At 37.7% G+C, this 25943-nt stretch overlaps 1 protein-coding gene across 1 annotated transcript in view; it reads left to right on the top strand.

Moving 5' to 3' along the window:
• LOC106054548 (formin-J-like) overlaps window positions 1–25943 on the top strand; it is a 219504-nt gene that overhangs the window by 116194 nt on the left and 77367 nt on the right. Inside the window, exon 4 of the mRNA XM_056039616.1 lies at window positions 25584–25617. Within this exon, the coding sequence (XP_055895591.1) occupies window positions 25584–25617 (34 nt within the window). The remainder of the gene's footprint in view (window positions 1–25583; window positions 25618–25943) is intronic.

The raw sequence follows: 25943 nt of genomic DNA on the forward strand, positions 1-25943 counted from the left end.
GCGCTGTAGGTCACAGTGTCCAGCTCAGTCTTCATGATTAAAAGAGCGCTGTAGGTCACAGTGTCCAGCTCAGTCTTCATGATCAAAAGAGCGATGTAGGTACAGTGTCCAGCTCAGTCTTCATGATTTTATGTCTAAAAAAACAAAAGGTGGAGGGGGGGGGCGCATTTTAAAATTTTGCACGCAGGCGGCCACAACCCTCGAGGCGGCCCTGCATACCAATGTAGACATTTCGTGTCCGACTCTTAGATCTACCTCTATGTCAATGCATTGAGTAAACCTGCAGACTCCACAAACATGGAGGTTGCCAGCTTGATGTCCCAAATAGATGTAGCCCATGAACTCCCTTGATTAGAGTGAAACATTGTACACAGTCAGGTTGTGTACACATTACTTGACACTCTTCACCATCTTAATGAACAACAGAATGACGTCAGATTAAAATTGCATTTGTATGTTAATTTTTTTTCATTTCTTTTTTTTTTTCAAATCCCAAAGTTGTTTATTTTGAAAAGGTTTAAAAAGTACAACGATAGGAATTTTTTTCTCACTATATAAAAATAAAACATTCATAAAAGTTGCAACTATTTTTTGTTAGTTAAATTATAAAATTGGTATTGATATTATTTAATATTGAAAATTTTACATCCATTAATGACATTAAGTAGCAAGGTTGAAGTTACGTTTAGGATTAAGATTATGTTTAGGGTTAGGCAAACGTTTAGTATAGCCTTCTACCGTGTATTCTTGTAATGTCAACTCTAATCTAGACCTGCTCTAGACTAACTCTAGTTCCATTCTCACTTTACTGTAGCTCCACTCTAGTTCCACTCTCACTTTACTTTAGCTCCACTCTAGTTCCACTCTCACTTTACTTTAGCTCCACTCTAGTTTGATCATACTTCCTGTTCGGTTATGTCTCAAGTCAAACGAAAATCGCTATCTAAAAGTTTTACGACATTCTTCAAGTGACGTAGGCTACTTCACACAGCCAGTCTCCAACACTTGATATTCGCTGAACACATTTAGACCTTTTGGGTGGAAACAAAATGACGTCGTATTTCAAACGACAGTAATGTCTAATGCTATGGTCATACGCCTCTGCCATAAACCCAAAAGTTTGTCACGTTAATAGGGCTGCCTCTTGGCATAACTGTTCACTTACAGCTAACTAACTATATTAGCCAGGATTAAATTAGAGTAGTATAATTAGAGAATGTCTAGTTGGCCTACTTCAGGCATTAAAAAACTAATTACATTCATAGTTCTGTAAACTTTTTAGCTAATTTTTGTAATAGTCCAGGGCCCTCAAGGCTGTCTCCATATGAAGTACGTGATCTTGTACGTGATCTTGTACGTGATCTTGTACGTGATCATATCCCCGAGTTGGGGGGAAGAAGAAATGATCGTTCACGTCAAGTCAATCTGTACAAGTGCGCATGTCAGAGAATAAGATTTAAGTGATACGCTATTCAGATCGAGATCTACACGTGCACAAATTGAGACCTCCTCTCTCTCTCTCTCTCTCTCTCTCTCTCCTCTCTCTCTCTCTAAGCCAGTGACAGTTCCTTTCAACCCCTATGTCTGGTGTACACTGCTGAACTCAGAACTTATGAGAACTCTCGTAAGCTACGCTAACAATAAATGTTTATATAGATCCACCACTCCACAGAACACAAACAGCCAAACAATCCACCATTCCACAGAACCCAAACAGCCAAACAATCCACCATTCCACAGAACCCAAACAGCCGAACAATCCACCACTCCTCAAAACACAACCAGCCGAACAATCTACCACTCCTCAAAACACAACCAGCCGAACAATCTACCACTCCACAGAACACAAACAGCCGAACAATGCACTACTCCACAAAACACACTCAAACAATAAACGTCATTTGACTTTGAAATTGTCTTACCCAACACCCATTGGCATTCATCGAACATCAAGAACGTTCCATTAGGGCATGATGTCCTAAAGTATTTCGGTTAGATCTCTATCTCAACGATTGTTTTAGTTGTTGACCTGTCTCTTAAAACATTTACATGATATGAATAGGATGAGCACAGGTCATGGTTGATTTACCCTGTCCCATCCCGTTTCGAAGAATGTCTAACGTTGACCTCCCCCCTCCCCCCCCCCCCTCAATAGATAGGTTTGTGTCACAGTGTATTTGACTAAGTGGTTTGTGTCCAAGTCAAAGTTTGCAATGCACATAGAAATAGCGTCGTCATCGTTGGTTTTGTGTCTGGGTCTCTTTGTTTTAAGAGATTGTATTCACCTCTCTAGTCCCTCCCCCACTTGCCACCCCACCACTCACTTGTATTATAAAGTATTTGTTAAATAATGCACTTCAATAGTTTTGAATAAAAAGTCAGATTGAACTAAGGAACTAGATGGGTTCCATTGAAGGCATAATCAACGCTGAAATTGGGCTGAAGAGCAAACTGCGTTACGTCCATCTTTGTTTTGGCTCACGTTGGAAAATACGCCACGATGAACTCAAGAGCTTAAAATTACTTGGTGCTTTATTTACTGTGCGAAATGCAATAACTACCGAACACTGTACAATTAGCAGCACGAAACACTGTGAGAACAATTGCTGAGTCATACTGCTGAATAGTACTGAGCCATACTGCTGAACAGTACTGAGCCATACTGCTGAATAGTACTGAGCCATACTGCTGAACTGTACTGAGACCTACTGCTGAACTGTACTGAGACCTACTGCTGAACTGTACTGAGACCTACTGCTGAACTCGGATTCTCACTGTTATAGAATCTCCTTTGATAGGCTCACCGACAGCTTCTGAAGACCCATGGAAACGGCTTCAAGATGGTCACGTGACAACATCACTAGCACGCCTAGTATTCACATCATTGCATTTATTTATGTTTATGCTTCTATTTGTAAACATTGTTGAGTTTTATTTCCTCCCTTTAAATCGACACTCTTGTCTAGACTAAGGGGGAAACTTTCTACCTAAAGTGTTTCATGCAGTGACAGCAGTAATAATGTCTTCATACCATCATAAACCTTGTGGTGTAGGTGAAGTGTTGAAACTGTCATTGATGCCAGACACTCCAACTTAATGATGAGAGTTTACTCTCTGAACCTTGGCACGCCGTGTAGATTTTGGTCTTAGAGTGACTTTGGTCTTAGAGTGACTTTGGTCTTATCGGTGGAGACAGCCTGGCGTCAACTTTTCACACTTTCATCTACACTCAAACAAGAAATATGCAGCGTTGGAAGCATACTAAAAATGAGGTCGTTCACACCATCGATGTCACGTTCTGATATGTAAGATCATTGGTCCTCTCTTAATTTAGATTCGTGACTCAAATACGTTCTGATATGTAAGATCATTGGTCCTCTCTTAATTTAGATTCGTGACTCAAATTTGAACAAGGAAAATAACTTGTAGGTCTAGTTGTGGACGATTTTAATTTCATCTCAAGTTTGTAAAAGTTTTTGAACTTAACAATTTAAAGACTTTGTTCGTTCTTTCGCAATAAAACAATAAAGAAAAGAGTGACTATTTTACTGAAGGTGCACTAGTGTGTCTATCATACTGAAGGTACACTAGTGTGTCTCTCATACTGAAGGTACACTGGTGTGGCTCTTATAGTGAAAGTACACTTGTGAGTCTCTCATGCTGAATATACACTTGTGCGTCTCTCATGTTGAAGGTACACTGGTGTGTCTCTCATACTGAAGGTACACTGGTGTGTCTCTCATACTGAAGGTACACTGGTGTCTCTCATACTGAAGGTACACTGGTGTGTCTCTCATACTGAAGGTACACTGGTGTGTCTCTCATACTGAAGGTACACTGGTGTGTCTCTCATACTGAAGGTACACTGGTGTCTCTCATACTGAAGGTGTGTCTCTCATGCTGAAGGTACACTGGTGTGTGTGTGTGTCTCTCTCTCTCTTTCTCTCTCTCTCTATCTTTTACTTTCTTTTTACACCAATAAATCACTTAATCTACATGTAAGTCCCTCTGTCCACAAACAAAATTTTTTGGGTGTGTGTTAATCTTACAGTCCTCAGTGTCAATGTCTATCTGAACGAAAAGGTTTTTGTTTCTGTATTTTAGCCTCTGTAAACATTTTTTTTTATTTTTAATATTCCTTCCGTATTACTAGTCTTAACAATGTCTTCAGAAACTAATCTAAGGCCTGCCTGCCTTGTCCGTGATAAGGTCAAACAGAGACAGTTTCATTAGAGACTCGCCGATATTTCGAGCTGATGCGGTCAGTGACACATTGGTCAAAATGTCATATTGGACTCCAGAGTTGGACACAGCTGCTTGGAAGTTAACTGATGACTGTTAAAGCACTTTTCCACTTTTATAGCACCACTGTTCCTATACAGCACCAATGTACCGATAACCATTACAGTTACCTGACCAGCAATCGAACTGTCTTCATATTTTATTCAAATTAGTACTAACGTTACTATAGGTAGTCTATTGAATGTGTTGCTACCAATGGAGTGATTAGCATTGTCCTGGAACGTAAAAAGGTTTCAAAGTGTTGACGAATTAGCTTTTTTTTGGTGCTAAATAATGATGTTTACTGGCGTAATAAAACTATTTGTAGTTACAAATGTTGTCTTCATGCACTTACAAGTTTTCTATTTCCAATATTCAAATGAAACTTCCAGGCCAAGAACATTATTGAATGTCAAAATACGTTTACTTTGAGTCTTTTCCTCACACTTGTACGTACGCTCACACACTTCCACATACAACCACACACACACGCGCATGTATCCCAGCACACAGACAAAAACATGTCAATCAAAGCTATTACTGCATTAATGTCGTCTGTCCACTGTGATTTAAGAAAGTATTCTACGGCCTGGCATGAATACAGGGAGTGGAAGATTTGTTTAGAATCTCAACGCGCGCGCCCAGCTATATGACGTAGTTTCTGATTTCTTTGACCCACATACTACATACGCTCTAATATATTGCAAAGACGTGTTATGTACTTTTCAGAAGGAGTGGATCCTGCAATACTTTTCTCAAACTTTATGTTCCGTCATCAGTTTTAATCCTTGTTCAGTATTACGAATTCCAGTCCATTGACCATATCAAGGAACAGGTTCATGTCAATTGTTAGGTTTAAATGCAAAACGTAAAAGTGTCTCAAGCATCCAGTGCCTACAATCCAAGAAATAATGGACTTACTGACCAGCCTTAATCTAAAGGATTATATAAGAGAAAAACTCTTGATGGACGAACTTTCTATTCAGAAATAGCCCAATAAATTTCTTTAGTTGGTCACAAAGATAAAGGCGCATTTCTTATTCCATATGCTAGAACAAATTAATACAAGCTCTCCTTCTTCCTTAGTGCCATTATAGCGTGGAATGAGTTGCCCTAACCTGCCACTGTCGTGAGTTAAAGCCTCTAGTTAACATGCAGGACTAGATTAACACATGGAAATCGTAGAACGAAATTATGTTTGGAATTAACGTCTGTAATTATCATTGGTCTTCTTATCATTGTCAAACTTGAGCAAGTAAGTGTAGCATTCTCTTTCTATGTCCTACTCAGCGTGTTTCTTTCTGGCGTGTTCTCCATGTCCTACTCAGCATGTTTCTTTCTGGCGTGTTCTCTATGTCCTACTCAGCGTGTTTCTTTCTGGCGTGTTCTCTATGTCCTACTCAGTGTGTTTCTTTCTGGTGTGTTCTCTATGTCCTACTCAGTGTGTTTCTTTCTGGTGTGTTCTCTATGTCCTACTCAGCGTGTTTCTTTCTGGTGTGTTCTCTATGTCCTACTCAGTGTGTTTCTTTCTTGTGTTTTCTATGTCCTACTCAGCATGTTTCTTTCTGGCGTGTTCTCTATGTCCTACTCAGCGTGTTTCTTTTATGGCGTGTTCTCTATGTCCTACTCAGTGTGTTTCTTTCTGGCGTGTTCTCTATGTCCTACTCAGCGTGTTTCTTTCTGGTGTGTTCTCTATGTCCTACTCAGCGTGTTTCTTTCTGGCGTGTTCTCTATGTCCTACTCAGCGTGTTTCTTTCTGGCGTGTTCTCTATGTCCTACTCAGCGTGTTTCTTTCTGGCGTGTTCTCTATGTCCTACTCAGTGTGTTTCTTTCTGGCGTGTTCTCTATGTCCTACTCAGCGTGTTTCTTTCTGGCGTGTTCTCTATGTCCTACTCAGCGTGTTTCTTTCTGGTGTGTTCTCTAGTTGTATTTCTAGACAACTTTTACATTGGAGCAAAGATTAAATTTTTGGTAGTCTACAACCTAGACATTAGTTTACAATCTACAGACAAATACATCAAAGTCTCCTTGTCGATCAATTTGTATTCCTCCAATCATTATGTATAAACAAGGCTAATCAACGTGTCTCCCATTCGTGTTTTGGAATGGTCCAGAACTGAAAACATAACCTGATATTATGTGTTCTAGGGTGTGTGCAAGATGGAGGTATGGGTGGGTGGAGGAAGAGAGAGATTAGGGTAGCCTTGTTTGTTTACAGCCCCAATATGCAGTTAAGTGGAAATGCTTGATATTTAATCTCAACAGGAAGAAGGAGCTGCTATTGAATGCTGGGTAAAACAGGATTGACTGATGGGAATGGGATAGTTATTGTTGCACGCGCTAGGAAATTGTTGAATGGGTTTTAAAAACAAAATTATCTCTCCCAGCAAACAATCTCGGGTTTATAGTTTATACTCTGAATTAGTTGAGGGGAGTTCTTCTGGGGGGGGGGGTGCGTTACGTAAACAAAATCAATACAGGTAAATGATTATGTTTTTGATGAAGTTCTGTATGGTGTCTTTGTTTCAAACTGTCACGTTAGAGAAGATAACAGTGAAAAGTCTTTGAATAGTTTCTAATGTATTTCTTATACATTATTTCTAAATGAACGTATAAAGGACTACCAATGATACCACGCCCCTAAAGAAATCCTAAAATGAACACCAAACAAGGTTACAAAGACAGTTTGTGTGGAAACATAAACTCAAAATCGGCCCCCGAAGGCAGGTAAAAGGCGTCAGATTTTCACTATCTTTTCTAGTTTACGAGATCTAAACGGGACGGACGGACAGATGGACAGACATTTAACACAAAACTAATAGCGTCTTTTCCCCTATCGGGGGCCGCTAAAAAAAATAAAAAAAAAATAAAGCGAAAATAGTGGAAACTATTAAAAGAATGTGAAGTAACTTTTTTGGTGACCATGAAGAAAGAGTTAAAGTCAGTGACCATAAGAAAGAGTTAAATCAATGACCATAAACAAAAAAATGTTAGTGACCATGAAAAAGAGTTATTGTTACTAATGATAAAGAAAATATACACCTAAACTCAGAGACAACTCTTTTAATGCTGAGTTATTTTCATGATTAACTTCCTGTCAATTGAAGAGGTCTTTTGGAAGAATATAAAATAAAAACTGTGCCCCCCCTCCCCCCACCAACAAAACCAACAACAACATATCCTTGAATTTCTACCACTATCACACAGACCTGAGTCGTTGCGTGTTTGTGTTCCGACATTCAAATGTCTCTCGTGCCGAGCCAATGCTTACTGGTTTCACTTGAATCATCTTTATCAGCTGTGAGATCTCAAGGCAGGTCTAGGATTTCAATGACGTCTCACCAGTGACACGCACCTCACATTTCACACTGATGTATACACACCAAACAACAAATAGGGGGTATACGTTTCTCTTCGTCATACACTGTAAACCTGTGACTGTAAACCTTTGAATGTAAACCCGTCACTGTAAACCTTTGAATGTTAACCTGTTGCTGTAAACCTTTGAATGTAAACCCGTGACTGTAAACCTTTGAATGTAAACCTTTGAATCTAAACCCGTGACTGTAAACCTTTGAATGTAAACCCGTGACTGTAAACCTTTGAATGTAAACCTGTGACTGTAAACCTTTGAATGTAAACCTGTGACTGTAAACCTTTGAATGTAAACCCGTGACTGTAAACCTTTGAATGTAAACCTGTGACTGTAAACCTTTGAATGTAAACCTGTGACTGTAAACCTTTGAATGTAAACCTTTGAATCTAAACCCGTGACTGTAAACCTTTGAATGTAAACCCGTGACTGTAAACCTTTGAATGTAAACCCGTGACTGTAAACCTTTGAATATAAACCCGTGACTGTAAACCTGTGACTGTAAACCTTTGAATGTAAACCCGTCACTGTAAACCTGTGACTGTAAATCTTTGAATGTAAACCCGTGACTGTAAACCTTTAAAAGTAAACCCGTGACTGTAAACCTGTAACTGTAAACCTTTAAATGTAAATCTGTGACCTTTATCGTCTAAGACAGAGTGTCATTATAATTGCACATGTCTTTCATTCCGATGAGAAAGGAATAGTGCATTGTGTCCCAACAAGAGGGGAGTCAGTTCAACCTAACTAAAACGTTTCATTTGAACGGTTGCAAGTAACTCTGTTCAAACTACACAAATACCAATCTTAACATGTTAAATAACTCATTAGTCGTTCATTGCTGTATAGATAAGGTAAAGGACTAAGTGGCCTCCGCTTCCGCTGGTACACAACGTTATTTTAGTACCCAAGTTCGAATCTTAGTGAAGACTGAGTTTAAACTTTCGGGATCTTTAAGGCCACCCTGAGCTCTAATGGGAACTTACATTAGTAGGGGAAAGGTAAAGACGGCTGGTCATTGTGCTGGTCACATGACACCCCCGTTAACATTGGGCCACAGAAACAGATGACCATTACATCATCTGTCCCATAGATCGCAAGGTATAAAAGGGGAACTTAGCTGGTTTTTTTTTACAATTTCGAAATAATCTTTTGTTAGAGGGGAATGGGAGGAGTTCATTTGGGTTGGAGAAAGATTTACATGTTTCTAGTTAAACACAAATATAAAACAATGTCAAACCTAGCTGTCTTTTCCCTCCACAAACTGTCCTTCAATATTTACTCATATCCTCTAATTCTGTCCTCTATTCTCCGCCTTCTGTCTTTGACTTTAAATTCAATTATTTATCATCACACAAATCAAGGTCAATCTATCATTCAATAAATAATAAAGATACGCCTATCGTAACCTTAACCCTGATGAGCCTTAAACGTCTTCTCTTGTGTCTCAACATTTTTAAGTGTAACAATGACTAATCCATTACACTAAAATAAGATTAAAGTTGAAATGTACAAAACAGAAGCATACAAGGACTACCATTACATCACAAACACATTTGAGAATCACTTTTCTACCAATACTGTCCAGTGATTGGGATGTAGGCTTTCAAGTCTTTAGGTGACGATACAATCAAAATTCCTTTCCAGCATATATCCAAACCTTTGTAGAGCTCTGTAAAGAAGCGTCCACCTACAATGCAGTCAACGCCAAGAAGAACAAGAGCGTTAATCTAGGCAAGTATTCCAACTCACACTCCAGGCATTGTTCTCCTTTGATTTGTGATCGTGGGTTAGCGGGAGGGGTCCAGCTTTCATGGCTGTAACTGCGTAAAAATGCACATATGATACGCTCTTTAGGGCGTCAAATGGGTGCAACTTGCCTCCCAGGGCGCTATTCACGGTGTTTTCTGACAGCAGGATTAACGTGAGTCACTGTACCCGAGAGCTAATTACTTTCCATGCAGCTCTTGAGGTCCGCTTTTATCTGACTTTGTTCCGCTGCGGAAATACTTGACGGAGTCTTTTGTTACCAAATCACGGCTTGTTCCTCACACCATCCGTATGTACTTCCCTCCCCGCCCCCCTCCAGTGAGTGTAAAGAGATCTGAATCTATTGTACATTGGTGTATTGTAGTTCAGAACTTGGCCAACACAACGTGAAAGTTTACAAGATTTAGATTGTGTGTGTGTGTGTGTCACCGAAATACAGAGAAATCAAGGTATCTCATAAGACATCGGCGTCTCTTTCCGGCGGTGAATGAGATTTTTCACCTTTTTTTTCACCACTACTGCAAAATTAGGTAGACTTTCTTTCTTTATCAACACTATCATAATGGCCACATCATTCTTTCTCTCTATTTCTCTCTCTCTCTGTCTGTCTCTCTCGCCCTCTCCCCCCCCCCTCTCTCTATGAAAACTGGGAACCTCTTGTCTAACTGTGTTAGATCTACACCTAGTTACGTCTTTCTCTCTCTCTCTATCTCTATGTTTCTCTCTGTGTGCTTTGTCTCTCCCTCTCTGTCTCTCTCTCTCTCTAGGTTTCTCTCTGTGTGCTTTGTCTCTCCCTCTCTGTCTCTCTCTCTCTCTCTCTCTAGGTTTCTCTCTGTGTACTTTGTCTCTCCTTGTCTCTCTACAATTGAATAGATTGCTAGACTATCTCTTTTATACGAACTTTTTTATAATACGAAATGAATCAGTAAATAACGAGTTGAGTCATGCTAGCATGAGTCACGTGACATGGGTCTTTAGTGTCAGTAACAAGACATTTGTCAACTGTCCCACGTGATCACATGCACACATAAACACTGCCATCTCTCAAAACAAACTTTACCCGGTCACAGACCCACTCTAATCTTTAATGGCGGCTGTCAGAGGGTGCCGGGTGTAAGAGGCAGTCCTCCCGGGCCAGAGTACCTAACAGACTTTTCTCCTTTGTTTTATCCTATCGCTTCTACCATGGAAAGGTCACGGTGAGATGTGGCTAGAGGTCTGTTGATAGGTGTGAGGTCTGTTGATAGGTGTGAGGTCTGTTGATAGGTGTGAGGTCTGTTGATAGGTGTGAGGTCTGTTGATAGGTGTGAGGTCTGTTGATAGGTGTGAGGTCTGTTGATAGGTGTGAGGTCTGTTGATAGGTGTGAGGTCTGTTGATAGGTGTGAGGTCTGTTGATAGGTGTGAGGTCTGATGAAACGTGGGCACTTCCTACCATGTTGCTTTTGAACGTAGGACTCCATGGTCCAGTGCAGTCTGTACGTTAGTTGGGAGGATAATTTTTGCTTGAGTTCTTCCTAAAACTGATCTAAACTAGCTCTCAATTCATGGGCTTAACCTACTTGCGATTATCTCATTTCCCCCAAATATTATCTTTGTTTATCTCACTGCAAGCAAGTGTTGTTGAGATGTCCTCTTAACCTCTTGAGGATCTCTGATCTGGCTAGAGGTTAGCAACTGCTAATGTCACCCCCCTATTTAAAAAAGGAGAAAAATCTGACCCAGGAAACTACAGACCAGTATCACTTACCAGCGTCACATGTAAAATCCTAGAACACATAATATGTAGCAACATCATAAACCACTTAGACAAACATAATGTCCTCACACCATACCAACATGGCTTTAGGAAATATAGATCATGTGAAACACAACTAATAGGACTAATTGATGATTTTTCAAAAGGTTTAGATAATAGTGAACAAATAGATGCTATCTTACTAGATTTTTCTAAGGCTTTTGACAAAGTTCACCACCATAGTTTGCTTAAAAAATTAAAATATTTCGGCATTAATGGTCCACTGCATCAGTGGATTAAAGACTTTCTGATAGGGAGAGAACAAACTGTAATAATAAATGGCTCTAAATCAACACCGATAACAGTAAACTCAGGTGTACCTCAAGGAACAGTCTTGGGTCCACTACTATTTTTAATTTACATAAATGATTTACCAAATTGCATTAGTTCAGGAACAAAAGTCAGATTATTTGCAGACGATTGCATAATATATAGAACAATAAAAACAACACAAGACACAGATATTTTACAAAGAGAATTAGATGAATTACAGAAATGGGAATCAAATTGGAGCATGTCTTTCCACCCAGAAAAATGTCAGTTGTTAAGAGTAACAAAAAAACTAAAACAAATTAATTCCACTTATCTTATTCATGGCAAACCAGTAACACAGACTAAAAACGCAAAATACCTAGGTGTTATAATAAATGAAAAACTGTCATGGAATCCACATATTGATGAAACTACAAAAAAATCAAACAAAGCATTAGGATTTATTAAAAGAAATTTCTATAAATCAAATAAGAACATAAAACTAAAATGTTATTTAACCTTGGTTAGGCCAATAATAGAATATGCATCCTCTGTTTGGGACCCCTCAACTCAAGAAAACATTAAGAAACTAGAACAGACACAAAATAGAGCAGTGAGATTCATAACAAATGAATATTCACATTTGACTAGAGTAACACCTTTAGTAAAATCACTAAATTTAGAAAGCCTTCAGGACAGAAGGCTCAAAAGTAAAGTAGCAATCATACATAAAACACTGAACCATAATCTTCAAATACAAAAACAAAATTTAATAAAATACTCTGAAAGACACAAAGATAAAGGCACATTCCTCGTCCCATATGCTAGGACAAATTTGTACAAATACTCCTTCTTCTCTAGTGCTATTAGAGCATGGAATGGGTTGCCTGAGCTAGCCAGGAAAACCAGTGACTTGGCAGAATTTAAGTCATTGGTTAATATGCATGACTAAATGCATGACGCGTAGGACGTAATCATCTTCTTTTTTGAAGTAACGTCTGTATTATATAAGATAAGATAAGATAAGATAAGAGCTTGCTAATCCAAGCAACTTCCTACGAAATGTCTTGTGCCTGCTTGCCCAACCTCTCTTAGTAATATCATATCCTACTACTGTTAAGTATTTGTTTGAATCTTTATATTCCTTCTAAACATCTCACAACAGGTTTTTGTATCCACCCTTCTAAACCAACCAACTCAGCAGGTGAGTGAACTGTTCGACTTATACCACCTACATGTAACTAGTAAACAAATGGAGTAACTAGCACACTATAGATATGTCTACCTTTTAACATGACCAGTGGGGCAGATCGCCCAGTTACAAAAGAACTATCTATTTTTAGGTGTATTCAGTTCTAAAAAGCTCGTGTTAACAAAAAAAAAAGTTCCCTCCAAAGTACACACACTTATTATATCCCAGCATACTAACAGTAGATACATTGGAAAGTTTACATAAGAAATGATTTTCTATTCATGTCTTTGAGTAGAATTTTAAGGTATCAAACTAGAAAATATAAAAATACTTTTCAAATAGGGATTATTCATGGGCAAGAACTCCACATTTACAACTATATATCTCAATAATGTAGAATGTGTTTTCCTTTTCGATATCAGACAAAACGATGAATTACCAAAAATTTATTGACTAATTAGGTGTTGTTTTTTTTTTTCAATTTAGTTAGATACATGGAATAATTGTTTAAAGTTTCAACTTGATCCGTGAATGGGTGTGTGAGAAAAACCGTGTACAATTATCTAAGTGGTCAAAGCCCCATGCATTTAGCGATATATCTTAATACTGAAGGATTATTTTCCCTTTTTGGTATTAATCAAAATAATTAAATCCCAGTACCGAGAATGGGCGAGGGAGAAACAATGTGTTCACAATGTTGACTAGACAGACTGAGTTCCTTGTACAAAGTTCACAAATAATTCTGAATGAGACATATTTATTGTGTCTATGTCTTGTTGGTGTTTATACATATCCTTGTGAGGTTATTATAATACTAATGCATTTAAAACAATTTCAACTCTAAGGACAAAATTGTGTCTTAAAGGATTACCTTCTGTTACAAACATTCCAAGACGTGTTCTTGTCTCTAATCAAACTTTGCTCTTTCCCTCGACTTTGTGCAAGGTGCGTTGTTCTGTTCCACTCACTTGTATTTGTAGGAGACACTTTGAGTGTTTAGTATGTTTGGTAATATACCCATCCCGAAATAGAACAAAATCTGAAATACTTCAAGTCCTAATTAGCTTTATTAGTTCAAGGAGGAATATAACGACATTGTATTGAATAAATTAATTATTTCAAAGCAAAAAACAATATTATTGTAACTTATAATACATTTTTCATTCAATTTCAGGACAGCTGACAAAGTATATACAAACAACTCTCTCTTTCTGTATGACTTATTTGTATAGACATAGTTTATTGGCGCATAGAAAACTGTAGTGCTTGAGTTTATTGGCGCATAGAAAGCTGTAGTGCTTGAGTTTATTGGCGCATAGAAAACTGTAGTGCTTGAGTTTATTGGCGCATAGAAAACTGTATTGCTTGAGTTTATTGGCGCATAGAAAACTGTAGTGCTTGAGTTTATTGGCGCATAGAAAACTGTAGTGCTTGAGTTTATTGGCGCATAGAAAACTGTAGTGCTTGAGTTTATTGGCGCATAGAAAACTGTAGTGCTTGAGTTTATTGGCGCATAGAAAACTGTAGTGCTTGAGTTTATTGGCGCATAGAAAACTGTAGTGCTTGAGTTTATTGGCGCATAGAAAACTGTAGTGCTTGAGTTTATTGGCACATAAAAAACTGCAGTGCTTGAGTTTATTGGCGCCTAGAAAGCTGTAGTGCTTGATATAGAAAGCTGTAGTGCTTGAGTTTATTGGCACATAGAAAACTGTAGTGCTTGAGCTTATTCGCACATAGAAAACTGTAGTGCTTGAGTTTATTGGCGCCTAGAAAGCTGTAGTGCTTGAGTTTATTGGCACAAAGAAAGCTGTAGTGCTTGAGTTTATTCGCACATAGAAAACTGTAGTGCTTGAGTTTATTGGCACATAGAAAACTGTAGTGCTTGAGTTTATTGGCGCCTAGAAAGCTGTAGTGCTTGAGTTTATTGACACATAGAAAGCTGTAGTGCTTGATATAGAAAGCTGAAGTGCTTGAGTTTATTGGCGCCTAGAAAGCTGTAGTGCTTGAGTTTATTGGCGCCTAGAAAGCTGTAGTGCTTGAGTTTATTGGCACATAGAAAGCTGTAGTGCTTGATATAGAAAGCTGAAGTGCTTGAGTTTATTGGCACATAGAAAGCTGTAGTGCTTGAGTTTATTGGCACATAGAAAGCTGTAGTGCTTGAGTTTATTGGCGCCTAGAAAGCTGTAGTGCTTGAGTTTTTTTGCGCCTAGAAAGCTGTAGTGCTTGAGTTTATTGGCGCCTAGAAAGCTGTAGTGCTTGAGTTTATTGGCACATAGAAAGCTGTAGTGCTTGATATAGAAAGCTGAAGTGCTTGAGTTTATTGGCACATAGAAAGCTGTAGTGCTTGAGTTTATTGGCACATAGAAAGCTGTAGTGCTTGAGTTTATTGGCGCCTAGAAAGCTGTAGTGCTTGAGTTTATTGGCGCCTAGAAATCTGTAGTGCTTGAGTTTATTGGCACATAGAAAGCTGTAGTGCTTGAGTTTATTGGCGCCTAGAAAGCTGTAGTGCTTGAGTTTATTGGCACAAAGAAAGCTGTAGTGCTTGAGTTTATTGGCACAAAGAAAGCTGTAGTGCTTGGCTAGTATAAAGAAAAGAACGAACTCAAAAGGATTACATTTGTTAACTTTAAGACGCACAATGATCAAAATGGCTAAACATTTTCAAAACTTAAAGTATGGTCCCATCCCTATACGACAAAAAGCGCCGCCACTGCTATTTACTTGTAAATTTCTCTACTCAATTTTCGATGTTTCTCTGACCGACAGCTTACCCGGTGACACCCAATGTTTGCCGTTCCTCTGACCGACAGCTTACCTGGAGACACCCAATGACCATCCATGTTGCAATTGGTTTAGTTAAGCCCTCTCTAGCTCTGCAAATCTTTGATCACTGCGCATACGCACTTTCACTTGTGCTCGTCCTGGAGTCACTTTCCTAAAGGCAGAGCTTCTATAGCGTTGGAGGATCAAAAACTCCAATGTATTTGAGTTGATTCTTTCAACTTCCTCTTGATTCGACACACATCTTCCTGAACTTTGTCGAGTCCCATTGTCTTGCAGTCACAAGGTTTCAGCACTATCGAGACCTCAGCTGATAAAAGTGGAAAGAAAACGTTGAACTAATTTAGATGAACACTTTAGTTAGAAAGAAATGAACTTTTCCACGTATTACATTTCTGTAGAAATACTTGAAAGGTTTCTAGAGATGATTTGACCTTATTTTAAAATTACTTATATAAATAGAAAGTAATTTGGCTCATGGCACTCCAACCAACTCCTGGGTATGCAAATGGCTTTAATTTGAGTGAATGGTTATTATAATTTTTTTCCTGGCATTCCTTTGATGTCATTGTACTTTTCTGGACACAGTTTATTGTCATTTTGTTTTGGCGCAGTGTATAAACTACCAATCAATGTCATTTTGGTCTGGAAAGCTTCCCTTGGTCTTAGTATTTTAAAACATTTCTTCATTGTCTTTGGCATTTCTGATATACATTATCTAATACTACAGCATAGACATGCATACACCGACTACATGTTTAGCTATCCCGAAACGTCAAGCGACAATTGAATAAATATTAGTTTTGCAAATCTGTATATAATGTGTTTTTTAATCTTTGAATGAAAGCGTCACATTAGTCAAATTGACTGTAGCATTTCCACAGACCTTTGCTACGTACGCAGCTGTAACAGTTCTGATTGCGTCAATGGATAGAAGAAGCGGCGTGTTGACATAAAAATGAAGCAAACATTCAAAGGGCTCGAGAACATTTCAATAAACACTCTGGTGGTACGGGGCAAGGTGGTACTCTGGTGGCACGGGGCAACACGTTGGAATAACAAATGGCCCAAAATAACCATTTCATGTATTTTTGGTTACATTCTCCTGGCAAGGCGGTTCTACCTCAAAAAATCAAAACCGGGTGGACATTCAATGCAGTAGATAAAACATTTAAACTTCTCAATGAAAAGACGAAAAGAAAAAAACTTTGACTTGGAAATTGCAAAAAAAAAATGATTAAAAATAAAGGAAACAAAACGGTATTTAAACAGAGATTTGTCAGAGCAACTGAAAACCGTTAAGTATCGACTAACATAAACATTACAAAGAGGAATTTTACGACCATTATTTTTTTCTTACATTTTACCCAATCATTGATTTCTTTGAGCTATTTTTGTGCGATGTTTGTAGAAGCAAAATCTATACATGATTTGACTTACTTTGCAAAGCGTATCAATGTATAGAATACCAGGTCGGCGATCGCACTTATCTAGATAGTTACTGTAAACAAAATATGTTGTCAGTTTCTTAACGACCTGTAGAGTCCACGTCACTTCGAAAGTAATTTCAGTTTAAATCTTTTAGAGAGCTCTCTACGTAACAGTTGCTGACTTTTTTTAAAAATAAGAGTCTAAAGTTTGTCTCAAAGACAGACAGTTTTATAGTTATATACATTCCACTAAGAAAACAACTTTAGCATAAATGAAACTGTAATTTAAAGTCCTTTTATATCTTCCTGATCTATAATACATAACTGGTTATTTGACTATCTTATCTGTCTGTCTCTATCTATCTTGCTCTCTCTCTCTCTCTCTCTCTCACATACATTTCTTAGTCTCCTTCATCTCTCTATCTTATCTCTTTTTGACGCCCTCTCTCTTGCTTACTCATCTCTCTGTCAATCTCTATTACGCTCACTCTTTCATTTGTTTTTTTCTTCCACACTTATCTCTGTCTCTCTTTCTTGCTCACGTATCTCTTTGTCTCTCTGGCTCACTTATCTCTTTGTCTCTCTGGCTCACTTATCTCTTTGTCTCTCTTTCTCGCTCACTTATCTCTTTGTCTCTCTTTCTCGCTCACTTATCTCTGTCTCTCTTTCTTGCTCACGTATCTCTTTGTCTCCCTTTCTTGCTCACTTATCTCTGTCTCTCTTTCTTGTTCACGTATCTCTTTGTCTCCCTTTCTTGCTCACTTATCTCTGTCTCTCTTTCTTGCTCACGTATCTCTTTGTCTCTCTTTCTTGCTCACGTATCTCTTTGTCTCCCTTTCTTCCACACTTATCTCTGTATCTCTTTCTTGCTCACGTATCTCTTTGTCTCCCTTTCTTGCTCACTTATCTCTTTGTCTCCCTTTCTTGCTCACTTATCTCTGTATCTCTTTCTTGCTCACTTATCTCTTTGTCTCCCTTTCTTGCTCACTTATCTCTTTGTCTCTCTTTCTTGCTCACTTATCTCTGTATCTCTTTCTTGCTCACTTATCTCTTTGTCTCCATTTCTTGCTCACTTATCTCTTTGTCTCTCTTTCTTGCTCACTTATCTCTGTATCTCTTTCTTGCTCACTTATCTCTTTGTCTCCATTTCTTGCTCACTTATCTCTTTGTCTCTCTTTCTTGCTCACTTATCTCTTTGTCTCTCTGGCTCACTTATCTCTTTGTCTCTCTTTCTTGCTCACTTATCTCTTTGTCTCCCTTTCTTGCTCACTTATCTCTGTATCTCTTTCTTGCTCACTTATCTCTTTGTCTCCCTTTCTTGCTCACTTATCTCTTTGTCTCTCTTTCTTGCTCACTTATCTCTGTATCTCTTTCTTGCTCACTTATCTCTTTGTCTCCATTTCTTGCTCACTTATCTCTTTGTCTCTCTTTCTTGCTCACTTATCTCTTTGTCTCTCTGGCTCACTTATCTCTTTGTCTCTCTTTCTTGCTCACTTATCTCTTTGTCTCTCTTTCTTGCTCACTTATCTCTTTGTCTCTCTGGCTCACTTATCTCTTTGTCTCTCTTTCTTGCTCACTTATCTCTTTGTCTCTCTGGCTCACTTATCTCTTTGTCTCTCTTTCTTGCTCACTTATCTCTTTGTCTCTATGGCTCACTTATCTCTTTGTCTCTCTTTCTTGCTCACTTATCTCTTTTCTTTCTTGTTCTGTTTCTATCATTTCGTTTTGCCAGGTTGACCTACTTGACCTAATGCACTCAACAAGTGACTCAATTCTAATGACCAGATACTTCCTTGGACATGTGTTGACATTCCAACCAGTTCTGTTGTCCCAAGCCTTCATTCGCGTCCCACCTCAATTGACCCACAACTCCAATAGTGCAAGTGATTCAGAAACACAGCAACACTACATTAAATTGTCATATCTTCATTTCGGGTGACCTGTCAACAGATAAAAGAACAAAAACAAACATTTTAGATAAAATTTTCATTTTAATTCTAAATTGAATTAGAGAAATACATTTTCTTTGTTTTTTTTTCTTCTTTGTTCACAGAACTACGATGGAGGGTTCAGTTGACTGGTCCAATATCTGAGATAAACTAAGCAGTGGGTTCAGATGGATAGTTTAATGTCTGAGATAAACTGAGCAGTGGGTTCAGATGGATAGTTTAATGTCTGAGATAAACTAAGCAGTGGGTTCAGATGGATAGTTTAATGTCTGAGATAAACTGAGCAGTGGGTTCAGATGGATAGTTTAATGTCTAAGATAAACTGAGCAGTGGGTTCAGATGGATAGTTTAATGTCTGAGATAAACTGAGCAGTGGGTTCAGATGGATAGTTTAATGTCTGAGATAAACTGAGCAGTGGGTTCAGATGGATAGTTTAATGTCTGAGATAAACTGAGCAGTGGGTTCAGATGGATAGTTTAATGTCTGAGATAAACTGAGCAGTGGGTTCAGATGGATAGTTTAATGTCTGAGATAAACTGAGCAGTGGGTTCAGGTGGATAGTTTAATGTCTGAGATAAACTGAGCAGTTGGTTCAGATGACTTGTCCTATAGCTTTTGAGATGAACTACTTTGTAGTTTCCTGATAAAGCAACTCTCCATGGAGTTTTTCTTGTTCGGGCCTCAAGATAGAGCATACAGTATTAAAGGACATGGTCGTCTTTAGTTTTTTATGCGCTTCCGCGGTGATGAGTACTTGATATAGGAACCAACCCAAATGAGGTAACACCGAACTCAATGCTGTAACATGAACACCGACGAAAGGCCAACAATCGATAAATGGAGTCGACGCTGGTGTTAAACAATAAACACTTTTAATAGTCAAAAGGGGAACTGTCCAATGTCATCTATTACTACCGTCTATAGAATGCTTCATATTCCTACTGTGATAAGAAAAGCATCTTCTTTCTAGCGTCGCCTAGAGTGTTCTTACTTTTTAACAAACTTTACGTCATCGTCGTTAAGTAAAAACTTTACCCTAGTCCCGAAACAAATAACTAATTCCTAATCGTGTCATAACAGTGACAATCCACAAAGGTCAATGTCACTAGTCAGCGTACTCGTATGACGTAATAGTTGAATACCTTCGTTGATTGGCTCTTGTCTGCTAGGGTTAGAGCTCCATCCATCGCTTCACATTGTGTAGTAGAAAGTATTTAGAAAGTATTTTGTGGCTGAAAAATGTCAAGTATTTATTGTCTCTGAGCCTAGTTCTTCAGTGATTAGATTGAACATTGTACGCGAGGTTCAGTTCTCTCATCGGATGTCGCATTGATGTAATTAATGTAGTCTTACAATCCGGAAGCGCGGGGCCAGCCTCATCGTCTTTCATGGCTGTTCTGGTTATCCGAATTCTGAACTCCAATGACATTGACAGCTCAAATACTTTTTGCGTCTCATTATTCCCACTTTGAAACCTGATTCAACATTCCTGTAGAACTTAGTTTTAATACTCCTACGCATAGTAAGACATACTGATGTGTTTTGAATACCTACAACCAGTAAACTAGTTACGGTTAGAAAGTACTCGAAAGGCGATCACTCGGTTCCCGCAGACTATGACCTATTTCTAATTTCCCGCCTTATAAATAACAAGAAGCGTTGAAGTTGAAAGAGCGGTTTTAAAAACTGCAGTTTCGTTAGTGGAGTACGTTTTACAGTTTCGGGATTGGCCTTGTCGTCTGCCTAACTTGCTACTTTCATTGACATTATGTATGTAGGTCTTAAGGATTGGTGTGTGTTTAGGCCCCGCAACGATGTCTAATGACACTAGCGGTATTCCAGGCAAACACCTACACATAAAGTTTCAACGACAGGGCTCTTGTCTTGATGTATCCTATACCTAACCTTTATTGATCTATTTTCATTAAGACTGAGGACCCAAGATATGCAATAGATACATAGTCATTGAGTCTGTCTTCAGTCGAACCATTCACTTGTAGAAAGTAGTGAAACCAAAAAAAAAAAAAGGCCGACCTAAAGAAGACATTTTTTTTAAACGACACATTCTATAATATGTAATTGAACTTTTTAATGACACACTCTATAATGTGTAAGGAAACTCTGTAATGATACACTCTATAATATGTAAGGAAACTCCTTAATGACACACGTGTAAAAAAGTATATAATGATATACCATGCAATAACACACATTATAATGAATATTTTCTTCACGCTTTGTGTATGTGTGTGTGTTTCAATTAAGCTTGATCAATTGATTGTGTTTTGAACATTTAAAAATTAAAAAATATAATCGTTCTTTGTGTTTTATTAGACATAACAAAAATGTAAAGTCATTAATAGTTGTTTAGAGGCCCATGAAAGGGAAATATCGCCATTAGTTTTGTGTGGTCTGTCCGTCCGTCCCGTTTAGATCTCGTAAACTATAAAAGAATGATAATCCGACATATGATATTTTAGACCTTTCAAAGTTCTAATGCATGGGCTACGTTTTTTCTTTTCTGAAACCGAAATATTTAATTTTCAAAATCAACTATGCTAGCAGTTTTTTTCATTAAAAATACACCATTTTTACAACTATTCACTATTAATTGTAAAAAAACAACAACATGGGAGACTATTTACAAAGGGTGATACTCATTTAACATATTTTTAACACATTTATGCAAACGGTTATAGAATTTTTTGTTAAAAACATTATCTATTCAAATAATTATATTGCTAAATTAAATTATTTCTGTATTACTAAATACCTACTTTTACAAAAAAAAATGTTTCCTTTTTTTTTAAAGAGAAAAATCTATTTAGTATGAATATAAGTGGAATATAATTAAAAAACAACAATTAATAAGTAGTATTTAGTATGAATATAAGTGGAATATAATTAAAAAACAACAATTAATAAGTAGTATCTTCACACTTAGCGTGAACTACAACCTCCATTGTTTATAGTACGAAACATTTTAGTTAAACGAACTCATGGACATTGAAAAACTGCCCTATTACATTCCTTCATCCGAGAATCGAAAGTGGGAGACATTTTATGTAAAATATTTGTTCCAGACAGACATACAGTCGGAGTCACTTTCTATAAGCTTTGTAAAAGTAGAGCCAACAATTCAATGTTTATTCCACAAATGTAAACCTAGAACTCTGTTCATTGGAGGCCAATCTAAATCTGGTGATTGTAACGTGAACACTCTACACCTCTATGTACAAAGTGCAGTTCCTCAATCAAATCAAACTCATTCAATATTCTAAGTGTTTTTTTTTTGTTTCTTAATGATGTGAACTTTCTGACTAGTTAATGTTTTGAACCTTCCGTTTTTATTAATTTTTTTACTCTGGTTTTCCTATTTTAATTTAAAAGTTTCTTAATCTTTGAAGACCTTTGGTGCCTTCCAGGTGTTTCTCCAAAAATAAATACTGTGGCGATTACTGCTCAAACTTTCAAGCCAAAATTGAGGCAATTACCATAGCATTACAGACAGTGGAAAACAAATTATATGAAGGAGTACAATCACAATCAGATATAATGTCTTTGCAAGCACTTAACAGCAGCAGCTCAAGAGCCCAAGAGAGTTTACAACAATAATTGTAATAATCCATCAGATTATATATATATGTCAAAATTAAATATCAATATCACATTGCAGTGGATCCCTGGACATATTGTTATCATGGGAAATGAAAAGACCGACAAACTATCAAAGGCAGGATCGTCTATGACACAACCAGATAGACCTGTTAACTACCTCACGCTAAGGTCAATGTTAGTCAACAATCACAAAGAGGAGTGGCTCAACCAATGGGCATCAAGAAACATAGGCAGAGCTATGTACAAAGAAATGACCATGCCTAACAAACTGAACAGTATTTACTTCCTCCCCCGCAAAGAACAATCTACAATCTTCTAACTAAGAACAGGACACACACCTCTTTTAAATTACCGTCTTAACAATTTAATTCCACACAACTCCCCCATTGTAGACACTGCGCTCACCCTTATGAAACTGTAAACCATATTCTTTTTGAATGCCCCCCCCCAATCCACCTTAGGCAGACCCTACTACCACTACAGCCCAACATAACCAACACCCTGTACGGCAATGCTGAACAACTGAAGAAAACAGCACACTATTTTTCTTTGGCACAGTCTGCAAAAGAGCTCACAGCTCAGCAGCAAAAAGCTGGCTAGAAGAAGAAGAAGAAGACAGAACAAAATGTCTTTGTATATAGCACAAGGCCGACAGACATCTTTAAAGTGTTATCTACAGTCACTAGGCCTTCACTTTACGACAGACATGTTTAAAGTCTACACACAACGTTTCAGATCCTGCAGTGTTTTGTTGTTAATTGTGCCTCGTTCTTTCTTGTAAACATTGAAAATATTTTTTTTAAACTCTAAAGACTATGATGAAACATAATGCATACAGAAAAAAAGCGTCAACTTGGATTCATCCAAATTGTCTTCAACCAATGTGTGTCACCTGACGACAACTATGAATGATTATTGTTATTTTTACCATCTGCAGATAGAAACAAGACACACAGCATTTAGGGTTTTACAAACTAAACCCGTACGTGTCAGTTCAAATTGGATTCTCCTGATCCTATAATACATTGGGACACACAAAACACGTGTTTGTATCATTGATAGGAACTTATGAAGCATGTCATAGTGGATTTAAGAAAACAAAATGATGGGTGCATATTTGGAATGTAAGGATACGTATAATTATATGGATGTACACCGTGTGTCTAGGGGACAATACTTTTCCTTCACCTGTTTTTTAGTCTTTTGGACAATTGGAGTACCACACATGATCTGTTGACCATCTCTCTCCATTCCTGTTTTTGCCAGAATGAGAGTCACTTTCAATGACAACCAGTCCGTTCTTTGATAGTGTCTAATCATCGTTTCTTGTGTCTGCCTCTCCTTCCTTTTCCTGGTACTGTTCCCTGCAGATAGGTTTTTACGATCCATGTGTATATTGTGATATCATAATATGGCTGTATAGTCTTAGCTTTCGTTTTTTAAATTTATTTTTGACACTGGTTAGAAGGTTATCAAATACATATGGGTATAAAAGATATAAATATCTACCTTTAGTCAAACAGGAAATTGTACAGATATAACAGATGTGTACATGTGACTAAAACACTAAATATATAGCAAAGCGTGTGTCCGTGCGTGTAAAATGGGATGAAATAAAAGAAAAAAAACGAGCCGACCCGCGGTGTAGCATACGCCTCTACCCCCTCTTTTTTTTCTGAACCGCGCCCTCTGTCGCCGCGAAAGTTACGTAGGGTAACTCTAGTCCGACTTGAAGAAATAACAGAGTTATCTTTCCATGACTTTTTCATCGAGGGTTAGAAAGTTGGCGTGTGTGCGTCGTGTCCCGCATGGTTGGGCGACGTAGTTCATTATATATATAGATAATTCAAGTCTTTTATCAAACAACTAAAACACCTTTCCCCCCCCCCCCACACCATTTTTACACTCAGACCTTTATTTTTCCTCAGTAAATGTGGAATATTATTTTTAAAGCAAAGTATTTCTCTCTTCTCAACTGGTCAATGTGATTCTAGTGTGTACCTGACTTTGTAACTCCAGAGCGGTCACATTTGGTCCCACTGACGACTGTGACGCACTATCGTTCTGTTGGCGTCTCTTAACAGGCCCGCGACAAGAACTCATGAGAACTATGAAGATAATATTACGAAGATGAAGTTCATTCCAAGCAGACATAGTTTACTTCCTCGAGTGACTCTCAAACTGCAGTATTGACATGCTCCATTCCTTCTGGGTTGAACTTTATTTCTCTTCTTACTATGAGAAAAAGTGACTCGACAAAATAGCGCAAGACAAAATAGCGATGACTTATATGATGTGTATAAAAGTACCGGATTATTTGTCATTTAATGTTCTGGGCAGCATTTTGGTTGATGTCTCTTTTTCAATATTAATAGGTCTGAAAGTATACGAGAGTACTTTAAATTTTATATCATTCCTCTTTTTCACCAATGTTTAAAATGTATAAATTGCTATAAATAGGATTTTGAAATGTGTTGACCCCGTTCAAGCAGTGATGGAATTTCTACGTGACATTCCCTACAATTAACTTTGTGAAAGTTTGTGTGTGTGTATATAAATCTGACAAGTATCTTTGCCTGTTTTCAAAGTACACTTTTGGAATGTTAATAAATGATATATTTTGAAATTATTCATTTTAGCTTATTATAATTTTTGCTTACCATTTGCATATTTATGTCTTAAGGTATCTAAAGTGTTTGCTGCAAAATGACAAAAATAATGATAACATGAAAACAAAAAAATACATTGGCTCTATTCTTATTTTACGATATCTAAAGTATTTCTTTCAAAATGGCTGAAATATATTTTTTCTGCGCTTTTTTGTCGGCGCTATTTTGTTCTCGCTATTTTGTCCGCGCTATTTTGTCGAAGTTACTGCGAGACCATTTTTATAATGATTGGTCTCGGTTGTGGACACCAGGAAAATGAATTTCTGAAGTTCAGAAAGAAGGAAAATGCTTGAATAAGAAGGGAGGTGGCCACTAACGTACGTTATTTTTGTGTTTTGGTCTGGGGGTGTTACAAGTAAAAGATTGAGAAACATTGATTTAGAGTATCAACAGGTTGCAGTATTAAAATGTTAATGTTGCTTTAAAATATTGATGATTGATTTGATCAAGTTTCTTTTTTCTTCCCTGTAGGTTTGAGACTTCAAGAAGTTCTAGAGTCACTGATGTGAGTACATTGTTCTTTGCTTTCTAATTATACAACTTCTTTGTTTCATTTGTGTTTGTTTGTCATACAGTCTTTTCAACAGAAGCAGTTGATGCAGAGAAATGCATACAGAATCTCTTCACAATGGAGCCATGCTCGAGACACACACTCGACTATTTATTGGCTTTCTCCAAACTACGGTCTTGCCCAAACCATAAGCACTATAGACTAGGCAACCCAGAATAAGCAAAGCTGGAGGGGTTGTTAATACCCCTAGCATCACGAACAGAGCAGCCCTTACATCTGAATGAGCTGTCCGTCATTTATGGCATGCTACTGCATTGGTG

This window comes from Biomphalaria glabrata, chromosome 8 (genome assembly GCF_947242115.1).
Source record: "Biomphalaria glabrata chromosome 8, xgBioGlab47.1, whole genome shotgun sequence".
NCBI lineage: Eukaryota > Metazoa > Mollusca > Gastropoda > Planorbidae > Biomphalaria > Biomphalaria glabrata.